We start from the raw sequence: 12,690 nt of genomic DNA, 5'->3' as shown, positions 1-12,690 counted from the left end.
TAGAAAAAAAGGAATAGCCTGGCGTAAACAGCATCAACCATTTTTTAAAAATATTCAAATAATGATCATAACAATATGTCACTGGCATGACCCGCTATATCACATTCTACTGTATATTACTGTATAAAGAAATGACAACTCTTGTCTAGCAAAATCAGGCTATGTATTCTGTTACAGTTAAATGTAATGAAAGAAAACTTCAATCTGCATAAAAGTGAATGTTTTGGTTATGAAATCTGCAGATCTGATGACAGAAGGGGAGTAAATTGATATTACAAGGATTAAATGATCATGGTTGGGTATTTCTTGGTGTATATTTTACCTAATCACTCACAAAGTTAACATTAAGTCCTTCAGACTTTATTTACTTTGTGAGCGATTAGGTAAAATTTACACATCAATAAATGATCTACCATGATCATTTAATCCTATGTTAAGTGATAATCAGCAATCAACAGCCAGGTGTTTCCTAACCAGTCAGTACTTTTTTTGTTGCTTCAAGCAGTCAGTCCGATGTTTTGAGCATTTGTTATCCAAGAAAGGCAGTTGTTTGCATTAAGACATCTGGATTAATGTGGAAACATGTCGTATTTTTCTTACATTTTCCATATTCAACTAAGTACGTTAGTGTAACCTAACATTTGCTGATTTCTTCATTGTTATATTGAGAATTTAAATATTGCTTTGAAAATTTTCTTTTTGGATAAATACTTAAGGTAAATCATCATTCATATAGTTCTCTATATCTAGACCAACAATGTACTGAGGACCATTCTAAATATATTCCTCAGGAAAGATTAATACAGAACTAATTAGATTTGCTTTTGTTTATCAAATTTGACCTAACCAACAATTTCTATCCCAGTTTAGTGCTTAATGATAGTTTGGGGGGATCAAGTTCATGTTAGCTCTTTCTACAGTTTGTTTATTATGAAAAGATTTCAACCACATTTCAAACACTGCTTGTTCAGCTATATAGGTTTATTGTTAGTATTAACTCTACTGGTCATAGATCAGAAGAGCTAACTGGATAGTCTATTATCTGTTGTCTGGCATTCATCTGTTAACACAGATTTTCTATTGCTACACCTCAACTGTTTTAGGATTGCGTAGAAACTTTACATACATCTGTCTAGTTGATCCTAAATGAAAATGTGCTGCCACAGCAGCCATCTTGAAAATATTATCACTCTTCCTTCTGAATAGATGGTCATATCAACACAGGGTTTTCACTAAAAGGCTTATGATGAATAGTTTGTCCTAAAATGGTGCTGAACTGACATCACATATAGCTGCCACAGTTGACATCTGGAAAATCTTGTTATTGCTGCTTGTCCTGCCTGGATGGTCATATCAGATTGGGAGTTTGACTAAAAGAGTTCTTATGAAGTTTGGATGGCTGTAAATGAAAATGGTATGTGTGATCCAGTATGACCATCCTGAAAGCCAGTTTGAAAATCTTGTTATTGCTACTCGTCCTGCCTGGATGGTCATGTCAGATTGGGATTTTAACTAAAAGAGTTCTTATGAAGTCTGGATGTCAATAAATGAAAATGGTATGTGTGATCCAGTATAACCATCAAGAGAGCCAGCTTGAAAATCTTGTAATTGCTACTCATCCTGCCTGGATGGTCATATCAGTTTTTAGTAAATGTCTTTTTATGATGTCTAATTGTATGAGAATAGTGAATTCCAATATGGCCATGATGGCAGCAGTCTTGACAGTCTTGTAATTGCTACTCGTACATGGATGGTCATATCAACATGGGGGCTTCACTAAAAGATGTATGATGTCCGTTTGGTCCCAGATGAAAATTTTTTCAATCTGACATCCAGTATGGCCACCATGGCAGTCATCTTAAATGTTTTGTTATCACAACAGAAAGTCATATTGATATGGGGTTTCTGTCCATTTGGTCTTCAGTGAAAACGGTGCCAATCTGACATTCAGAAAGACCACTACACAGCAGCAGTCTTAAAAACCTTTCTATCGCTACTTGTCCTGAATGGGATTTTCACTAAAAGACTTCTTATGATGTCCAGCTGGTCTTGACTCAAAATTGTACCAATGTGACCTCCATTATGACAACCACAGCAACCTTGAAAATCTCGTTTTTTGTTACTCCTGAATGGAAAGTCACGTCTTGAAAATTTTGCTGTCTCTGTTTCTCCCAGTTGGATGATTGTATCAACATTGGGTTTTCACCAGCAGTCTTCTTATGATACCTAGTTTGTCCTGAACAGTGCCCATCATACATGCTATATGGCTGCCACAACAGCTGTCTTAAAAATCTTTGGACACTGTTCCCCCTCAATTAATGACCATTATGACATGAGGTTTTCACCAAAACACTTGTAATCATGCCTACTTTGTCCTAAATGAAAATGGTGATAAGCTGACATCCCGTATGTGTACCACAACAGCTAATTTGAAAATTACCTTGTCACTTCACAACAGCTAATTTGAAAATTACCTTGTCACTTCACAACAGCTAATTTGAAAATTACCTTGTCATTCCACAATGGCTAATTTGAAAATTACCTTGTCACTTCACAACAGCTAATTTGAAAATTACCTTATCACTCCACAACAGCTAATTTGAAAATTACCTTGTCACTCCACAACAGCTAATTTGAAAATTACCTTGTCATTCCACAATGGCTAATTTGAAAATTACCTTGTCACTCCACAACAGCTAATTTGAAAATTACCTTGTCACTTCACAACAGCTAATTTGAAAATTACCTTGTCACTCCACAACAGCTAATTTGAAAATTACCTTGTCAGTCCACAACAGCTAATTTGAAAATTACCTTGTCACTTCACAACAGCTAATTTGAAAATTACCTTGTCACTCCACAACAGCTAATTTGAAAATTACTTTGTCACTCCACAACAGCTATTTTTTTATAAATGGAGATGGTCTCCATGCTTGATAGTTAAAAAGTAGAAATGGTCTTATCTTAAATTCCTAGAAGCTCTTTTTGTTCAGTTGTAAAAGTAATGACCACTAAAACATTAAAATCTTATGTAAACGTCGGCATATATCTTTGTGCACAAAATGCTTTGTGATCCAAGCAAAATGTACAGTTAGCCCAAGTGTACATACTCGATAGTAAATATCTATCATTTATGTTTGACATATAAATTTTAAGAGGGATTGAATCATTAAGTTACACCTTTTAATCCAAGAAAATAATATTACAGCTAATGTATTATGTTGGGTCAGAATTTTCAGTGAATGCTATGACAGATTCTGTAAGAACATAGAACTGAGGACTAAAGCTAGTTAACTTGTGAGCATTGGGTTAATAGATTATTATATTTGGGTAAGTTCTGTTGCTTCCGATATATGCAAGTAGCTGGGCTTCCTGCCTCTTTACTTTGTATATTAGCAAAAGCATACTAAATGAAAACTTGACATTCGGAAAGTTTGAAGAAATCTCTGAATGAAATCCTAATCCACCAGAATTTCTGATAAAATTATGCATTGAATTCTTCACATACAAATAATATTAGCCAATGCAATTGGATTCTTTTCCTAGTTATTGATCCTTGTATATACTATAAATTTAAACAAATTTGTATCCTGAAATCTGTAATGAATCTGACAAATGTGCCATATTGTTGACTTCAACTTAATTTGCGATTAAATGACAGTGGACATGTTCAGCTTTTGCTGATAGTGTAAAATAACTAATTGCAACATTTCTTTGTTTAGCAGTAGATTTTATTGGCTCAACATCTGTATTGTATTAATTTTCTGATGTAACAAGAATGCCATATTGATTAGGGTTCCATTGCGTTTCAGTCCTTTGTGAAATGGTTGGTTCCTACAGGCCAGAAGAGTTTGATCCTTTCTAGTCATGTACAGAAGGCTCCAGCTGTATTTGTGTTTGGGGCCTCCAACCCCTTACATGAGGTCAATCCCTTTCTTTGCCTGGTAAGCATGATACAGAGTTTGAGAATGCTACAGTTGAAAAGAATGTTAACATTTTTATCATTGATCCACACTTGTGTCAATGAATGTAATTGACAATATCCATCCCTGTGTTTTACTGTCCATCCATCACATCTTATATTACATAAACTTCTACACAGATTTACAGAGGATGATGATAGTATGATTTATAAGAATGAATTAATGACATGGAAGTTTCATATACTGGATGCAGCCTGGTAGTGCATAGTTGGTGTAGTAGTGGTGTTACATTGTTCTAGGTGATAAGGTTACATGTTTGTAAACAATTCCATGAACAGAAATCGAAGCAGTGATGATATGATGTGACAGGAGCTGTAGCAGATGGCCATGCAGGTTTTGGTTTCTGGACACAACCCCAGGGGTGAGATGGGTGGTGGTCAGACATTTAAAAAAATAAAAAGAATTAATCAGATGTAGACTTTATGATGACTTCCATCTGTAGTCAGACACATGTATAAATATGTATTTATACCTTAATTACTCATTCATCATATCTGTATCTGTCCAGTCCCCTTATGTCTTGTTTGATCCTGTCTTATCCTATTACCTGTGACAGTGTCAGATTTTGTTTCCATTCGGTACTTTTTTAAGGACTTGATGGATCAAAATGAAATTTTTTATGCAGTTTCATATTAGGAATACCTAGGTCATGGTCAGTTTTCTCCATTTACTGGCAAAATTTAACTGAGTTATAACCAATATTTGGCTTTAGACTTGTCTTCAGTTTCATTTCTACTTAAACTTTGGAAGAATACATGGATTAAAATCAAATTGCACATTAAGATGTACATTTTTTATTTAAGAAAACATGATTATGTTAATTTTTCACCCATTTCTGGCAAAGTTTAATAGAGGTATGGCTCCTGTTGGCCTTAATATTTTGTTTCTGATCAAGAACTTTGCAAACTTTCATCTGTTGAAATCAAATTTAGAACTTTGCCCTTCCTTATCCACTCAGTAAGGGACTTTTTATTAACAACACCTATGAGTTTTGGAATGACCCAATCTTATGGAGTTATGGCCCTTGTTTGGCTGAGAACTTTTAACATTTTTTGCATCATATTGGCAGGGGCATCTTTAGTATATGGTCACATTTCTACTTCTCATCAAGATCAACATTTGTACAGTGCATTAAGAGATTGTTTATGTGGCCAGGTGCTATGCTTCACTTTCAATTATTGTTCAAATAGTTATGCTAAATGTTAGATTTTATACTGCCAGGCAATCTGAAACTTTGAAGTTGAATACTGATATACTCAGTTAATTTATTAAATTAAGTCCAGCAACAAATTGCACAGATCAGAGTCTGTGTAGTTAAGAGTAATATGTACAATATATAGCATAGACCTTTGTCTGCCAGCACATTATGTAACAGTAGGTCAGAGTCTGTGTTGTTAGCAGTTGGTCTTGACTTGTAAGCAAGAATGTACAGTGTATAGCATTAATCAGACATTGATTTCTGTGATACATTTGCTAATTTAGTGATTTAATGTGAGGATAACTTTCAGCTGTTAATGATGTAATCATCATAAGTAATAGATTTGAATACATTGAAGATTTTTTTGGTGCCAAAGATGTAAGGTCAGCCACACAACTTATGAACATTATTGTTCAGGTCATTGTTTATGCCTTAGTATCTTTGGCATTGCAGTTTCCCAAATGTGTGTGTGTGTGTGTGTGTGTATGTGTGTGTGTATATATGTTTTGTCTTCATTTGGCATTGCAATTTCCCTAAGGTATAAAGTCAGTTTGTGTGTGTGTGTATATATAGATTATGTTTTGTCTTCATTTGGCATTGCAATTTCCATTTGTGTGTGTATATATAGAATATGTTTTGTCTTTATTTAGCATTGCAATTTCCCTAAGGTATAAAGTCAGTGTGTGTGTGTGTGTGTGTATATATATATAGATTATGTTTTGTCTTCATTTGGCATTGCAATTTCCCTAAGGTATAAAGTCAGTTTGTGTGTGTGTATATATATAATGTTTTGTCTATATTTGGCATTGCAGTTTCCCTAAGGTATAAAGTCTGTGTGTGTGTGTGTGTGTGTGTGTGTGTGTGTGTGTAGATTATATTTTGTCTTCATTTGGCATTGCAATTTCCCTAAGGTATAAAGTCAGCTTATGTGTGTGTGTGTGTATATAGATTATGTTTTGAATTCATTTGGCATTGCAATTTCCCTAAGGTATAAAGTTAGTTTTTGTGTGTTTGTGTGAATGTGTGTAGATTATGTTTTGTCTTCATTTGGAACCGCAATTTCCCTAAGGTATAAAGTCAGTTTATGTGTGTGTGTGTGTGTGTGTGTGTGTGTATATATAATGTTTTGTCTTCATTTATCTTCCAGGTGAGAGAAGTTGCAATGACATACAGAAGAAACTGTTCTAGTCATGTTGACCTTAAATATGTAATAGATCAGAGTATCCAGAATCGAGGCCGCAGTATTGATTCATTTAGGAATTTGCAAAAGATGTGTAAACAGTCTATAAAAGAGACAGACTTTGTGCCTTATTATGATTCAAACTGCTGCTTTTCTCTGATGGAAAGACAGAGAGAGGCAAAGCGTCCGGTGTCTGTGTGTGAATATTGTATCCACAAAAATAGTCCAGATACCAAAGTGTCGCCAGTCTGTGATGCTAGTTACTTTGGGTTTGAAGGTGTAGATCAGTGGAGATCTGTACAATTAAATTCCTGTTTAGATTTTCATAGATTTTATAATGTAAATGAACATAGGACGTTATGTTGCAAACAGTGTTATCAAAAGGTGCCTCCTGAGGACTTTGTAAAATCGGCTCCCAAAGGTGTAAGGATTAGCACAGATTCATTTGTGAGAAACGGTGCCAGAAATGCACTTAAAAGAAGGTGCACATTATTAAGCCTCCAAAAAGTTCAGAAGTTAATTTCCATGGAAACTGTTAAAGAAATTTTTGACCAAAATATGCATTATTTCAAAGAAGATTTTGTGAGTCTACAATGTAGAACTAATAGGACAGTTAATTTTTATTTTATGGATAGTTCACATCACTCTATATATGCAGAGAGACTTGGAGTTCACATTCCTGATTCCAAGCAGCCAGCTGTGATACTGACTGATTTAAAGGTAAGGACAAAAAATATTGTATTGTTCTACCTCGCCACCTACCTTGCTGCAGGGTCCTGTCGCAAATGATGTTGGGTCTTCCATCCGATGTTTGTTTACTTAGCCATGCTTGTATTGGCTTCTCTGAGAATAAAAGCAAATTAACTTTCTTCTTCATGACTACTGAACCAGCAATTTGGATTTGCATAAACACAATTATAGTAGTTTATTCTGCTGTTTCCACAAGGGAAAAGGTGATGTACGTCTTTTTGATTAGAGTTCTGTTTCTTTGAAAACCAGAGACATTATTCTGATTTTTTGGAAGATATTTCTAACACTGAAAAACCAGATCTTTACACAAGCTGATGAAAGACTTTTTCTTGTGTGTTAAGATACAGAAATTTAGTTTCAGAACACATCAGCTACGTTTTTAAATGACTACTTTGCCTCACTGTTTCTTTATACAGCATCTTGCTTTTTAATGACCACAATGGAAGAGATGTGAAGGCTCATTGTGATCAAAAAGATGATACCCTTTTTGGTTTGATATTAGTACTCTTGTTTGGGAAAGTACACTGAGTATTCTCCACATTTAATAGGCATGCAAAGATGTACTGACAGAAAAAAATTACCATGACAATATCAAGTACATGAAAAAGATGATCGATTTGACCATTTTCAGATAGGATGACATAAGTTATTCTTGGTGGAGACAGATTTGGCATTGTCATTATTATCTTCATTTGCATTGTCAGTATTATCATCATTGACATCATCAGTATTGTCATGATTGGCATTGTCAGTATTATCATCATTAGCATTGTCAGTATTATCATCATTAGCGTTGTCAGTATTATCATCATTAACATTGTCAGTATTATCATCATTAGCATTGTCAGTATTATCATCATTAGCATTGTCAGTATTATCATCAACAAGAGTAAGATTATTTGTTAAGGTATGCATACCACGGGTATTTGTAATATCATATGTACTTGCTTATAAGTCAAGTAGAACTGCAAACAGCAAATATCCTGATCTGCTGTAGCACAATGTGCCTGCAGATCAGGGGTTATGCTGCTTGTTCTACTGATTAATCCTAACAAACTGCACAGACCTAGATCTGCTGGTACATTATGCAATGGCAGATCTGGGTCTGTCATTTGCAGTTAGGCTGATCTTATAAGTGAGTATATATGGTAAGAATTCTAATTTAAAATGATCCTTTTTGGTCTCCTATTGATTGCTTGAAGAAATAAGATGTATTTATGTTAATAGTAGATTTCTCTTTTCGGTGCAAATGTCGCAAACTAATACTCAGTAGGTCTTAAAATTGTATTGTTATCTCAGGTGTTTGCAGCCAGATGGTTAAACAAGACACTTATGCAGAGAGTACTGTTGGTGTAAGACCAGGCATATGTTTTAAATACTTATTATGATGGAATTTTTCAAACAATTTTAATACAGGCATCTATTTCAGAAAATAAAACTCCTTGAAGATTGCAGTGAAGCTTTTCACACACATTTATTGCAAGGACTAGTTGGTCCTAAAAGAAAATGATGCCAGTGCGTCATCCAGTATGGCTGCGACTGCGGCGATCTTGAATTATTTTTTTATCACTACCTCTCCTAAATGAATAACCATATGAATTTGTGGCTCTAAACAAAATATTTCTTAATGATGTCTGGTTGGTCCTAAATGAAAATGGCACGACCACCACAACAGCTGTTATTAGAATCCAATTGTTACTGCTTCTCCTGTCAGAACAGAAAGTTATATCAAAAATGTGATGTTCACAATAAGATGTCTTTATGATATCTGGTTGGTTCTTTAAAAAATGGAGCAGCTGTAATGTGCAGTAAAAAAAGCTGATGTGGTGACCATCTTGAAAATCTTGATCTTGCTATACCTCCTCAATGGATGCTCATATCAGCATGGAGTTTTCACTGCGAGACTTTCTTGGATGTCTAGGTGATCCTAAATGAAAATTGTAAAAATCTGGAATCCAGTGTTGTGGCCATGGTAATGATATTGTAAAATCTGGAATCCAGTGTTGTGGCCATGGTAATGATATTGTAAAATCTGGAATCCAGTGTTATGGCCATGGTAATGATATTGTAAAATCTGGAATCCAGTGTTATGGCCATGGTAATGATATTGTAAAATCTGGAATCCAGTGTTATGGCCATGGTAATGATATTGTAAAATCTGGAATCCAGTGTTATGGCCATGGTAATGATATTGTAAAATCTGGAATCCAGTGTTGTGGCCATGGTAATGATATTGTAAAATCATATCTCTGCTTCTTCTGAATGGAAAGTCTTATTAACATGGCCATCTTCAAAATTATGCTCTCGCCTCTTCTAAATTAATGGTCATATTAATACATGATTTTCACCATTCTACTGATATCTAATTCATCCATCCAACATGATAGCCACAATGGACAGCTTGAAAATTGTGTTATTGCAAAATAAATATCAGGAATGTTTTTAACTTCCTGGAAATTCCTTCTAGCCAGTAGAGCATTAGTTCTACCAACAGACTCTTGTTTAATATAGATTATTCTAAATTAATATCTTACAGTGAAACTATGAAATTAGATTACTTATTACTACACATTCTTACAATTAGAGATGTTGTAACTTGTTTATGAAGAACTATGGGTCTTTGTATTTTTTACAGTACAGCTTATGTGTCTTCAGAACCCTATGCGTCACAATGCATGACTCAGTCTGCTCCAGTTTTGCTCCACGATGGTGCAGTAAAATACCTACAATTCATCACCACGCCTCAGCTTGCTTTCTGATGGCATCTCGGTCATGGAGTGGCTGATGAGCATTAGTAATTGACATTTGAATAGCCAATCAATGAAGACCACCCATGGAAAGACTGAGACATGATGTGTGATTTACACAGTAAAATACCCCCCATTTCAACAATCCATGGTCTTTATTTTTATTATATATATGGAAATAATTTTTAAAGATCTTGTGTCTTTTGTATATTTAGAAAACATGCTGACTTGACAAGAGGCACACCTTGTTGAGCTTCTCTTGAACATTGTTAATGTATCCTATTGTTTAAACATAAAAAGTAATCCTCTGAGGTATAGACAATTAAATTCCAGTTAACAGCAGCTTCTGTTTAAAAACATAAACAATAAAAAAACTGCTGAATTTATGCCTAAATGCGAACCACATGTTTAGTCCTTAAGCAGTAAAGGCCCATTTACACAACTATGAAATATTTCAAATTCTGAATGCACATGTACTGTAAGGTATGGCCCTTTAATATGGAGCTTAATTATTATTTCCGACTCTGGTATTTTTTATTCTTTCATTCATCACAAAAGAAGTTTGTTTCAGGTAAAGAATGGATTAACATAGTGTCATTTTTATGCTACAAATCAGAATAAGACAATAGTTTTCAAGCATCTACCCCACCCACCAATGGTCTCTCTCTAATAAAAACATGGTTTTAGCAAATGCTCAGCACAGGTTAAGGCAGTGACAATTCTGAACACTGTTAGAAATTTTAGCCGCAGAAGATGATGTCAGTTTATGTTTGGGAAAGGTGTGTTTCAACCACATGAATGATTTTGCGCATTACACTGAATACATGTAGCTCAAATTATGGTCCAGTCATTAACAATGAAGTTTTACTGATTGATATTTGAGCAGCTAATGAATGAAGAACACCCACAGAAAGACCTAGTCATCATTTGTGATTTACAATTAGATACCATTTCAAGAATCAAGTGATCTTAATTTCTATCAAACACATTTGGAAAATAAAAATATAAAATACAAAATAACTTGTATATTCTGTACATTTAGAGAAGGTTGATCGACTTTTTTTGCAATATGTTTATGCTTTTACTTTATTCAAAGAAATCAACAAACTTGAACACCAACCTGACAAGAGGTACACTCTATTGATCTTATTATTAAATATAAATGTCAGCAATATGTTGAGGTCAGATTGATTAGGAACAATTACTAGACTTCTGCTGCTAATGACAGGACCATAATTTGAACTATAAATTACACCAGGCCAAGACAGATGACTGTGTTAGAAACGCACCTTTCCCAAGCTGAATTTGACATCGTTTTCTGTTACTAACATTTTATGACAGTTTTTATAATGGTCACTGGCTTTATTTCTGGAGAACATCAACTCAAGCAAAGTCTTTATTAGGGAGAGACAACTCAAGTCTCTAAAGGGTTATTTTATTTGAAACAAATTTATCTTGTGATAAATGAAAGAATACAAAAATACCCCAATCAGAAAGAACAATAGTTATAAATGTAATGACCAGTTCCTTACAGTTTAAATGCAGTCGGAATTGAACTAAATTTTGTAGCTGTGTACAGGTATATTCATCCTCATGACTGGGTCATTACATTTTAAGGACTTGACACCTGGGTCTCATTTAAGTGTAAATTCAGTGTTGGGTTGGAAACATCTTTTCCTACCCATTAAAGATTCATCTGATTGCATTACCTATCAAGAGAGCTTAACCATTCCATACTCATGATATTGATAGGGACCTGTCCTTTGTGAAAGTTATGTCCCATGAAGTTTGTGCCATTGCTCATGGGCCTCTCTGTTTCATCTTTTGAGGATGTGATGAGAAAGAACCACACTCTCATACTACTTTCTCTCTTTACCTTTACCTGTTAGCCCGAATGCTCTGATGGCCTAGTGGTTAGAGTGTCCGCCTCGGAAGTGGGAGGTCATGGGTTCGAACCCCAGCCGAGTCATACCAAAGACTTACAAAAATGGTACTAACAGCTGCCTTGCTAGGCACTCAGCATTAAGAGGTTAGTGTTAGGACTAGTCAGCCTGGTGTCAGGATAATGTGACTGGGTGAGACATCATGCTACATGTCAATGACATGATGTCTCTGTGCTAGACATCACTATAGACTACCACACTGCAGACATTGTAGCGATATGACTGAAAAATGGTTAAAGCTATGTTAAAAATCTTAATCACACACACACACACACACACCTGTTAGACCATCAGTGCGAATGCATTTTCTCACTGTTTTCTTTTGTCGTTGTGACCCACACAAATTCCATCCTTCATCAGTCTCTTGCTCACCTGTGAGGGAGAGTATTCCTTGTTTTTTTTCTTTATGCGCCATTTTTTGGATAATCAGACCTCCCACTAAACTGACAAATTCAGCTATGCAATAGCAACAGGTAAGACATCAGACCTCCCACTAAACTGACAAATTCAGCTATGCAATAGCAACAGGTAAGACATCAGACCTCCCACTAAACTGACAAATTCAGCTATGCAGTAGCAACAGGTAAGATATCAGACCTCCCACTAAACTGACAAATTCAGCTATGCAATAGCAACAGGTAAGATATTACTGATATTTAAATTCTTTGGTGGGTTAAACTAATTTTAATGATATATTACTCAACTACTGTAATTGCCAGATTCTATCTTCTTGTGCAGATTTATTCAGTGTTCAGGAAAATTCTGGTTCACACTAATGAAGGACAGAATTTCTGTCATTCAGTTGAGTAATTTCTTCCAGACAAGTACTAGCTATACAATAGCAGCAGGTAAATATTATATCATTAAAATTAATTTTACACTCAACCTA

At 34.9% G+C, this 12,690-nt stretch overlaps 1 protein-coding gene across 1 annotated transcript in view; it reads left to right on the top strand.

Annotated features, from left to right (window-relative positions):
• LOC149802502 (thioredoxin domain-containing protein 11-like) overlaps positions 1-12,690 on the top strand; it is a 126,834-nt gene that overhangs the window by 49,385 nt on the left and 64,759 nt on the right. Inside the window, exons 8-9 of the mRNA XM_089951746.1 lie at positions 3,813-3,944; positions 6,329-7,081. Coding sequence (XP_089807872.1) covers positions 3,813-3,944; positions 6,329-7,081 — 885 coding nt within the window. The remainder of the gene's footprint in view (positions 1-3,812; positions 3,945-6,328; positions 7,082-12,690) is intronic.

This window comes from Sinohyriopsis cumingii, chromosome 3 (assembly GCF_028554795.1).
Source record: "Sinohyriopsis cumingii isolate HCF-2022 chromosome 3, ASM2855479v2, whole genome shotgun sequence".
Lineage (NCBI taxonomy): Eukaryota > Metazoa > Mollusca > Bivalvia > Unionida > Unionidae > Sinohyriopsis > Sinohyriopsis cumingii.
This window is presented reverse-complemented; position numbering and strand designations above follow the sequence as displayed.